Genomic DNA, 11815 nt, shown 5'->3' on the forward strand with positions numbered 1-11815 from the left:
ACATTAATAATATACAATGACATTTCTTCAAGCCCCCACCCCCACAGCAAATCAAACCCTACAAATTATTCCTACAAACTAGGACAGTAGCACAATCAGTTGAGAATTGTTCACTAAATATGAACTACAAATCCTTAGCATGATTCTACATATCCTAGACCAGGACATAACGCCAATCTGGTATCACTATATGGTCAGGTCTATAATGCATTCATTATAAGCACATAATGTGCTTATAATGCATTATAGACCGGACATTATACACTTTAACTAAGAATTTTAACCATAAAATCTTTTCCCCCTTTTAACCCTTCCATTGTGTTGAAGTTTAAATAGGTAAAAAGTACCCTTTACATTTCTTTATTGGAACAAGGCTTCATGATATCCTCAGAAACAGCTATTTTAATGCAACAAAATTAATTACCACCATTTTAGTTAATTCTGATGGTCTCTATAAATAAAGTGACATCTGTGGTGTTCAGGGTCAAATATGACCCGGCAGAGAAGTGTGGCTCAATTCCCCCCAAATTGTCAATATTCAATGTTTACATGTTTGAGAGTGAGAGAAACTCAATTTGCATTTGCTATTAGGAGTAAAATAAAGTTTGGGTTTATGAAAAATAAATGACCTTTTACCTTCTATGGTATATGGGTCAATGTTGACCCTAAAACACCACAGATGTCACTATTTCTTAATAATATTAACACATTTTTAAGTTAAAAAACAAAAACATGTATTTTATTTTTGGAAGTGTGTTCTAATATTAGTCTATTATAGCTAGATAACATCATTATCCATTGTCTTCATTATAGGAAATGTAATGAGTGAATTTTTAAAATTTCATTAATGAAAACGAACTATATTGAAAGACCCAAAATAATATTTAAAAAAGTGTTTACATGGATATAAATGCATAACAAGTCAGCTATGAGGTGGGGGAAAACAATAAATGAAAAAGAAAAAAAAAGTGTCAGCAGGTTTCTAACACAATGCAAGGATTAAAGAAAATGATAGCCATGCTTCAACATGAGCTCTCAGATGGGTTAAAACTAATTCCTCTATCGTGCCTCTAGCTTGTTGAATTTATTGTCTCACTAATACATCATAATCTGTATTAGCCAATAGAAATAGCACAATTATTAGTGAAATGCTGTTGTATTCCAGTTCCAGAATTCTTATCTGACCACTGTTACTCAAACACATCTTGGCCAAAAGGTCTTCCTTGGAACAGGAAAAACACGGAACTTTTAACACATCAAAGGAAATCTAGCAGGTGATCAAGAGGGCTCAAAGGAGGTGAACACATTTTAGTAGTAGTAGTATAGCTTAAGGCCCGCCTACCTGGCGTTGAAGCCCCTCCCATTGCGAGCACAACCTTCCCACTGGCAGCAGTACCCAGAATCCTTTTCAGGCTTGACATGGAAGTCGTTGATGTGATCAACCAGGTCCTGCAGTGAATCAAACTGCAGATGGCACTAGAGGACAGACAGAGAGGGAGAGACACAGAGGAACAGGCTGAGCATAGATAAATTAGGTAGGTCTAGAGCAGTGGTTTTCAAGCTGTGGGTCGGGACCCCCAGGGGGGGTCCCCACATGATTTTGGTGGGGTCCCAAGATGACAGTGAAGTGACAATTTAGGACTTTTAAGACCGTTTTAATGCCCCAGAAAGAAAGAAAAGAAAAAGACCATTACTGCATCAAAAGTAATCAACAAACTGTACTATAAAAACTGGTCAAACATTGGCCAAATTGTCGAATAATATGAGAAATAAGGCAATAAATGTGAAAATAGCTTGTAGATCTGCTATTTTCACAATATTTATCTGTGTAACCGAAAATATAATGCCTCAACTCCTCAAGTGCTTATCAGGGTGGCGGCCTGGCGGGTCCCCAGTTCAACTATGATTATTTTGGGGGTCACGGCTTGAAAAGGTTGAGAACCACTGATCTGGAGTAGACTATATGGTGATTTATACTTGGTGAAGCGCACTAAAAGTAGCTCATCTGCAAGCTCACAACATGTTGCAGGACGACTCGATGTGAGCTTGTACATCGGCAATTTTTGGTGTGCGACACCACTGCACAACCAAGTATAAAATCAGGTATAAGAATTCTAAATTCTAAGCAATAATCATTTCAGTACAGTTTGAGCAATATTGCACTATTGTTGAAAAACAATGTACACCACCCCACACAGCCGCCCACCCCCGAACCAATTAGTATTTAGAATGGTCATCATCAGGGTATTTCTAAATTGCTGCATACCAACTTGTTTCAGTTTTTTTTAAAGGAATAATATAAAGTATGTATGTACTGCCTATGTTTTAACCGTTTGTGAACTTTACATTTCAACTTGCTGTTTTCTGCTTGGACTCCATGTTGCATGTTGTCATACTAAAGATCTCAACAGTTTTACTCTGTGTTTGATCTCAACTCTACTGTCAAACTGTCAATCCTAATTAACATGCCAAAAATAACTGATTTTCGTGTTGGCGAGCAACACTGTCTTTAAAATTAAAGTTCGGTGAGACCGCGCCCTTATGTATGAAATAAATTCACAAAGACGAAAACTAAACTAATTTAGTTTGGGGCTATTTGACGTTGCACTTTTGGACACACAGGAAATGTGCCCTATGCATTTAACCCTTAGTAACAAAGGGCTAAAGCTTCTTTGAAATGTGTTTTAGTTACTTTTGTAAACGCACAATACAGTTTCATTAAGTTCAAAAATGTATTTGAATAGTTTTTATTCAAATGTAGTTTTATGTTATTTTAATAACCACTACAAAGTATAGAGTCTTATATGCCTTTACCTTCATCCAGTGGCAGGCCAGCTGCTCATCAGATGGGGGCTCTGGTGAAGCTCTCTTCTCACTTTTCTGACCAATGAACATGGAATGGGGGAAGTTGTATCCACCTGCTGGGCTACCAATAGGCATGTAGAACTGATAGCCCTGCGGTGAGCATCTGCCCTCTAGGTAACGAGCATGGGATGAATCCTAAACCAGAGGAGAGAAAGAGAAAAAATGGGATCAAATCAAAGTTACGTAAGTCATCTGAAGTTATACATTTTTTTTACAAGTGTCAAATATTGAGTGTTATTGAGTGTTAAGCAGCTCAATATTCCCAAACACTTTAGTAGGAAAACTGGTAGAAAAAGACTCGCACTCCACAAAAACATTAAGGAAAACTACTTAGACAGAGACTAAGAAAAAAACTTTATTTATTTGGCCACACCGCACTTTAATTCTACCTATGAGGGTGGATTCTGCCAATGCTTTTCAATAGGAATGGCGTGGTTTGATGATCTTGTGCATCTTTCTGTGTGTCGCACACACCTTGCGTTTATGCGTTCTATACGCCATGTCTATTTGAAGCAGATAAATGCTTGACACAGATGCTGCTTTTCCCCCTCTGTCCAATCGGGTGAGTCAAAAGTGGACCGTCCCAAGTCTCAGGAAGCGACATGGTGCTCGCAATTGAGCAACTGCGGGCTAAGGGGAGGGTCCTAAAAGTGAATGACAGATCCGTCACTGGTTATCGGGACAGAAGGCGCTGCAAGCTACTCCATTTTTTAGAATGCGCTGGCTGCAAAACAAATTCAGCCTTGCACAGCCTGAGTTTACCAGCCGGTAGCCATACTGTAGTTTGGTGTGACCGTGCCAGCCGTTTTGCAGCAGCAAACCTTTTGGTCATAGGACCTTCGTCAGTGCTATAACTATAACTGATATAGCACTGAGGAAGGACCACCCTCCTCTTCTGCCTAACAAAAACAGTTAACCTATTATTTAAGACAAATACATCGTATTAGCTATTCATCGTGGAGTTGTATTTACTTGAAGGCAGACCTGTTAATATCACTGATTCAACATTAATAAGCTGTCTGGAGTGTCCACATTGTCTGACCTGCGACTGCTCCCGTCCCCTTCTTTTTTACTTGTTCTTGTTCAGTAGAAAAAGTGCTCTAGACAGCTGTTCGATTTCACTAGACGTGCCAGAGATTAAAATATCTTACTCAATGCCACACTGATGATCAGATCTGCCTAGTAGCTCATCGAGGCAACATAACACATAAAGCAACATAACACATCGAGGCAACATAACACGTATAAGCTCACAACGCATACCGCTGCAACGAGTTGTGAGCTTTTAGATGGGCTATTCAGCTAAACTATAAACCATGATTTAGTAGACAAAGTGGAAATTAAATACTCAACCCTAGCAGAGTAAGCGGCATTCTCGACTCAGTGAGTGCTATAGGAAGACTCAATGTTACTGGGTTACCTTCTTGAAACAACTTCAACAAAATCTTCCCAAGTAGATAGGAATTGTGTTTCTGTGACTGTCTCTGCATCACCTGGGCACTGTCTGTCTGTCTGTCTTGTATGGTCTCTAGTGTGTCTCCCTCTCTCTCAGTGTGTGTCTCAGTGTTTCTATGCTTCAACCTCAACAAAGAAGCCCTCTGTTTAATTTTTGCCTTCAAGCATGGTCACAATTTGATTTAGTCATAATCACTAGACAGTTGTGTGTGCAGACACCGCATTGGCTAATTAGATTCACTCCCAATTCCCCAATTCAGCTCTTCAGACTTGATAAAGACGAGTGCAGTCTATTCAGTGACAATGAGTCCCTAGTTGACTCTGAAAGGACTGTGGTCATGCCTATATTCACAAGATTTCCTGACAACGTGGCTACACATGCAGGTACATGCACATGCACACAAATACATGCAGAGCCATTATTCATACATACACAGATTTATTGACCCATTCAATCCGGGAACTCATCGGTGTCATTTTTTATTTTAGCTATAACCAATATTAACCATTATTTTATACTTTGGCTGTTCAAAAATTGCAGATCTTTCTTGTTTTTGAAGAAATCTCATTTGTTCAAATCTTTGAATACATGTATTTTTTGGAAACCAAATTTTTAACTCAAATCTTTGCTACCCATAGAAACATATTTTGATGGGTAAAACCATCATACCCAAAACGACATGTATTTGGCCGTTGACCCCCATCTCAAAATATGTTGTTCCAGGAACCCCCAGGCCCCAGAACAAAGATTTGAGTTAAAAGTGTGGTTTCCAAAAAATACATGTATTCAAAGATTTGCTAAAATGTTCAAGATTTAAAAAAAAATAGCAGATCTACAAGCTCATAGCAGCACTCAGTGCCACACTATGAGCTTGTATATCTGCTATTTTTGAATAGCCAAAGTATAACATAATGATTATATAGCTAAAAATCTAAAATGACAGAGATGCGTTCCCAGATTGAATGGGTTAACAGCTCACAGACATACAACTAGCCTGTACACACAAAATATATCACGACCACAAAAATGGGAAACATTCTTTGAATTTACAAGCGCTGTGAGTGACTAGAAGTACTGTTTCATGGGGGTTGTTGTCAAATGTGATATGCTCGGAAACACACATACATGCCCAGTGCACATGAATGGTCATGTGACATGCGTTTTCAGGCTTGGAGTATAGAAAGAGAGTAGGCCTACTCCTGACACGGTTCTAAATCTAACATGTGGACGGAAACGGTTTTCATTTCATTTTAAAACTCTGTTTTTCAATGAAAACATCTTAGTGCAGACGCAGCCTTAGTTATACTTACTTGCCTTAGCCCATTAAAACCGGGAAAGCTTCTAACAAATGTCTTCTAAATCCTAACAGGTTTCTGAAAAACGTATGTTGCTAAATATCAGTGGTGCTCAAACTTTTTCATGTCAAGGACTCCCAAAATGATATGTATTTGGCCGCTGACCCCCCATCTCAAAATATTTTGTTCCAGGGACCCCCCAGAAGCAAAGATTTTAGCAACACATGTTCGCTTTAAAAAACATATGTTCAAAGATTTGCAAAAATGTTCACGTTTTTCAAAGAATAGCAGATCTATGAGCTTGTATATCTGCTATTTTTGAATAGTCAAAGTATAAAATAATGGTTATAGCTAAAATCGAAAACAGATGCGTTCCCGGATTGAATGGATTAAAGGGGAATTTCAACAGTATTTCATGTGAACCCTGTCATTCTATTGTCAGGACTCAGAGGTCATGTGAAAATCTGACATGACATTGCTTAATGCTCTCTTCTGAACTCTACTAGCCCACAGTAAAACTCATCTCAGTCTTATGTACCGTAGGATTTTCCAGTGCGAGCTCTCGTCACACGGAACACATTCGTAAAGTTTTATGTCCGATTTTCACATGTCCAAGCAAATAAATTATGACTTTATAAATAGAGTGTATTTGATGTCCATAGGAAGCTCTGTTTAAAGAAAAAATATTGCTGACCCCATTTGCACTTGAAGTTTGTTGGCACTTTAATTTTAAATGTGCTCTGAGAATGCTCTCCAGTGGCCAGACCCTGTGAGATGGTTTCTTCTAACCTCTATGCAATGTTTGAAATCACTGCGCCTCACTCGCCCGTTAATCACATTTTAACCCATTGAAACCGGTTGAGATTTCTTTGGGCTATTCAAAAATAGCAGATATGCAAGCTTGTAGATCTGCTAATCTAATTTCTTTTTTTTAAAGTGAACAATTCTCTAAAATATTTTGTCCCAGGGACCCCCAGAAGCAAAGATTTGAGTTACTAATGTTCGCTTTAAAAATATATATATTTAAAGATTTGCACAAATTGTCACGATAAAAAATCTACAAGCTCATAGTGCGAGTGCCGCGCTATGAGCTTGTAGATCTGCTATTTTTGAATAGCCAAAGAAATCTTAAAATGACACAGATGCGTTCCCGGTCTTAATGGATACATTTACCAGTCCAACCTGGGACTTAAGACAGTGTTTATGCGGAAAAAGAAAGAAATGGACTCACCCGAGACAGCAGCTGGGGGAGCGGGCTGCCACTGCCGTGGATGGACTCCAGGGGGGAGGAGGGGGAGGGAGAGGAGGGGGAGGACGGGGTGGGGGAGGAGGTGTGGTGTGAGGAGGGGGACATGCTGAGGTCCATAGCTGGGGGAGTGAAGCAGGATCCGGGTCGCTCGAGAGAGGGGGATTGGGAATCTGGATAGAAAGTACATTGAAACCACATCAACCCTGGTGTGTCTATACATTGGTTATGTCATTATTATTATTAAATCTTTCAAAATCATTCAAAAATTCGCAAAATCTCAGAATCCAAACTTTTAAAAACTAGCGAACATAGATTTGTGTTGTGAGCTTGTAAATGTTTCTATCTGTCGTACGATAAACGAAATGGGGATTAAATGGATGAAGCTCGTGCTCACAATGTTTCACATGCGTATTGAGCTTGTACAATTAGATCAGCTATTTGGGCAACAATGTCGCGTGCCGATTCTACAATGAAGAATAAATCGGGCTTAAAGCGGTTTCATCTCATCACAAGTCTTTAGCCTGTAGACTAGGTACGGTATACATAGACACAGAACATCCATGACATTGAGCTCATGAAGTGGAATCATACACATTGACACAGTTTGTTCATTACTGTTGCTGTCACAGATGTCAATTCAAGGTTGTCTTTGACCCCCAGCATCCGTATTGTGGGGAAGAAATTCGCAGAAAATATAGCAAAAACGTAAAAAGTCCCTCGTACAGAGCACTGAACCAAGTAGCATATAAGTGGTTAAGGTAAATGAGGACGCAGTGTTGACTAGCCAGACGATTCCATCTAAATTCAATGCAGCAGCTTTAAAAAATAATAATACCTGCATTGCCAAACCAAAAGCAATTTTGTCAGCTTAGTTTTTCTCTCTTGTTCTAGCCTCTACATTGAATTTAGATGTATCGGCAGGCAGAGGTCTCCAGTCGTCTGGCTGTGCGAGACTAAGGAGGAAGCATCATAACAGAATCACGCTCCACTCATTATGCTTGGCACTGATAGACACTTGGAGGAGAGAGTGTTACACTTTGAGGCCAGAAGAGAGGCAGCATTCAGTGATTTTTATTACCTTGTGTTTTGGGGCAGTGTGATATGAGAGAAGCAGCTTATAAAAGTAAGGTACCATTCCTGCGATAGTCTGAGTGAGAACATGTCCTTTAAAGGAAGAAAGGGTAAAATAGGTGTGTGTGTGTGTGTGTGTGTGTGTGTGTGTGTGTGTGTGTGTGCGTGCGTGCGTGCGTGCGTGCGTGCGTGCGTGCGTGCGTGCGTGCGTGCGTGCGTGCGTGCGTGCGTGCGTGCGTGCGTGCGTGCGTGCGTGCGTGCGTGTGTACGTGTACAGCACATGCATGAGTGCGTGTATGTATATACAGTAACTACTGTCTCCAGGCCATTGCTTTAGCTACACTACAGCCTTCATTTACCTGGGGAAGACGGTGGTGAAGGGAAAGTTGTTCGCAGTAGGCGTGGCCGCATAGCGCTGAGGGGGGCGCAGATGGAGGATGACCAGCTCCTCTTCCCTAATCTCATCCTCCCATTGGTCCTCCCTGATGGTAGCTTCAAATCCAGCGGCTCGTCCAGTGACAGCATGACTGCGCGGTTAATCCGGACCTCCTGGGGAGAGTCAAGTGGTTAATATCAATATCGAAATCTCTGATTAAATTATCAGCATTTTGTGCACACTTATTTGTCAATACAGAAGTGAATTCTGAAAAAGAATTGTGTAAATAGCAGATGTACATGCTCACACCATGTCACTATATGCACACTAAAGCCTTGTTGCATTTATGAATGCATCCAGTGGGGCATCACAATAAAATTAGGCATAATGTGTGTTAATTCCACGACAGGAGATATGTAATGTTGTTACCTGACATTAGTTTTGGTGAAAAGAACCTGCATAAATTGGTATCGGTTGATATCGGAATCAGAAATTAAGAGTGGGACAATATCGGAAAATCAGATAACGGCAAAAAAGCCAATATCGGACATCCATAAATACAGGTGTTCCTTGAGATTTATGGAGAAATTGCTGACTTTCAAAGCTAATCTTTGACTTTATGAACATGTTTTACTGTCATTACATAGTGCCATCATTAAAGCAAAGTAAAAATCATGTATATATCAGAAAAGCAAAATAACACACAAGCCTCTAAAACGATAACCATATAAACGCCAACTTGGCATACACTCGTGCAGTTGATCAGGACTTTGAATATTCTCGGCGAGGAGGTCAAAACTTTTAAAGTACGATTTTATATGGAAATTGGGCAAGTGCAAACTTCAAAACAACATGGACAATATGTATTTATACACGGCCATCGCTTCCGAATTGGATTTTAAACGGTGGAATTCAGCGGAACGGCACTTCCTGAGAAATCTGCTGGTGGAATCGCTCCAGGACCCAAATGTGTCAAACCGTCTCAAACTCCAGGACTAGGCTGACCCCATACACTGGGTTGAACAAATGTATATTTACCCCCCCCACACACACACACACACACACACACACACACTTATCTCTCCCTCTCTCTCTCTCTAAGGCAGTTTTTCCCAAATTTTTTTGCTCGAGACCCAAAAGAGAAATTCGATATCACCCCGGGACCCAAAGTAGAGAAAATAGCCGTCTACAAGATCACAACGCGTCGCATTGCGACACGTTGCGAGCTTGTAGATCTACTATTTTCACTCTTTCTTAAAAGAAAAAAATATATATATATAATGTCTTTGATATAGGACTAGACACTGGAATCATGATCCTAGGTGGTCCACAACCTGAGTTACTGGTAAAATAAGAGCAGGTAGCGGCCATTTTGGAAAATGGCTGCCATGGTTAACACGAGACGAATCTGCGATGGCCCGATAGCCAAAAATGGTTCTTAGGGCATGCTATACCAGTGTGCCAAATTTCACGATTTTATCGTAAAGTGCACGATTCCATCAAAATATTGCGCTTAGCCGCTGGACTATTATGCATGAAGTCCTTTTTGTGTGTTTTTTCTGAAATAATATATTATATACCTGTATGTATTTTTAAATCATCAACCATAAAAATGGGCCCGTGACCCAAGAATGGATCCCGACCCAGCGTTTGGGAACTACTGCTCTAAGGGGTCCACTGTCACAAGTCTCTTATGCACGCTAAACACTAGAGGAAGTCCCTCCCCTGTCTCACAGCGGGGCGAGAGATGTCTGATCTGTCAATCAAAACGTTGGAGTCTTACGGTATAATCAGTGTACTGTAAAGCCTGTTGAATCAATGAACCAACCAACCTACCATAGGGCCACATAGTCTATAATATACCTCCATTCTAGACTTGCACCAGGAAACAAAACAATTTCACACCAATCTGCCATTGACATCAGTGCATAGCAGAGCTACTAGGTTACTGTTGGGTAATGTCAAACTGGGCGGGAAATTCACAGCCACCAGCCAAAAGCTGGTAAAAAAAAAATCCATTTGGCTAGTAAAGTTGTCTGCTCTACTTTGGCAGATAGACAACTATTATTTGTTCTAGAGATTTGTGGCAGCAGTGGCAGGTGAATTTTGGGATTGATCAATGACTGTACCGTAGATTGTTAACCACTGCGCTGTGCAGTAGTAAAGGCAGTATTTCAAATATAGCTAAAATAGCAGATCTACATTTTGAGCTATTGTGAGCTTGTAGATCTTATGTTTTTTTCCCCCATTATTTTTTTCTGTTTTTGAAAAATGGCACCTATCCTATAAAGATGAGCCCAAAATATAGACGGCAGGTTGAACGTGGTTAATGAAAAGGTTATTTTATTGTCCTGACTGTAACAAAGGTGTCGGTGCACGCATTTGATGCACTGGGATCAATATTAAACAAATTATGAAAATCCACAAAAGCACAAATATAATACCCTGTAGGTAGTTGTATACTCCGAAGTGCAAATCCTCCTGTTCTTTTTAACCAAATACTGTAAATGTTGTTAATGTGTTTTTAATCCCTTTGTAACTTTGAGAAAAGTGTTGTTTTTTTTACTGTTTTACTGTAAACTCTACATACATTACATTCTTTAAGCACAGAGTTGCCATCGTGGCTTCTAAATGAGAGCTGCGGGGAAACCAGAGAAACATTATCGTGTGGGCTTTTCACCACAATCTGCATTTTTGTGGTGTGTCTTAATTGGGGCTACATCTTAACAAAATTGTGTCGTATTTTTCCACTCATAGCGATGCCGTCCGATGGTCTGGGTGAGGCATGGAGAAAGAATCTAGCGTTTAGTGTGAGTCAACTCACAGGTTCCTCTTAGACCAGTGACTCAAGACTCAGATAGCTACAATAAAGTAGAAACCCGTCACAGGTTCAAACAGGGAAGCAAGGCTTGTGAATAGAGTCTGACCGACACCTTGATCTGGCCGATATATCGGCAATTATCCAGATTTTTAACCACTTTCAACCTAGCCTCCCTACTTTGGCCATTTCATTTTTGGGGAACCCCCCTACCCCAATATATATACCGTATGTATAACATATTATAACATATTAAATATATATTTATTTATTTATTTATTTATTTAGCTTAAATTTAATGTTTCATCAACTTCCATCAAATCAAACATTTTCATTTTTCTTTACAAAATACAGGTCAGAACAATCGGTGACGGGTGGTCTAGTTCTCGACTACAAAATCGGGATCGGCATCAAACCCAGAAATCGGTCGAGCTCCAGCACAAAACCCTTCGCGGGTTCAAACGGGGAGGCGAGGGTTGTGAAACGCAGGTCCTTTTTGGACTCAGTGAACTGGACTTATAGCCAAACCTGTCGGGAAGTGCACGGCAATTACAAACAGGATCCCCGATATAATACGAAGCAGAGGCTAAACCACAATGAAGTCAGTGTTTAAGTTCTTCTTGCCGGCGTGCCAACTCGCCACACAGTGGTTTCACATTCCACAGAAACCCTAATCGAGTTCTCA

General features: G+C 40.2%; 1 protein-coding gene across 1 annotated transcript in view; it reads right to left on the reverse strand.

Moving 5' to 3' along the window:
• Positions 1 to 11815, reverse strand: part of glis2a (GLIS family zinc finger 2a) — a 32295-nt gene that overhangs the window by 4886 nt on the left and 15594 nt on the right. The window contains exons 2-5 of the mRNA XM_080419927.1: positions 8296 to 8485; positions 6848 to 7035; positions 2815 to 3000; positions 1343 to 1476 (exon numbers count right to left, since the gene is read on the reverse strand). Of these exons, the coding sequence (XP_080276053.1) occupies positions 1343 to 1476; positions 2815 to 3000; positions 6848 to 7035; positions 8296 to 8461 (674 nt within the window). The 5' untranslated portion in view covers positions 8462 to 8485. The remainder of the gene's footprint in view (positions 1 to 1342; positions 1477 to 2814; positions 3001 to 6847; positions 7036 to 8295; positions 8486 to 11815) is intronic.

This window comes from Gymnoscopelus braueri, assembly GCF_963280865.1.
Source record: "Gymnoscopelus braueri genome assembly, chromosome: 2".
NCBI lineage: Eukaryota > Metazoa > Chordata > Actinopteri > Myctophiformes > Myctophidae > Gymnoscopelus > Gymnoscopelus braueri.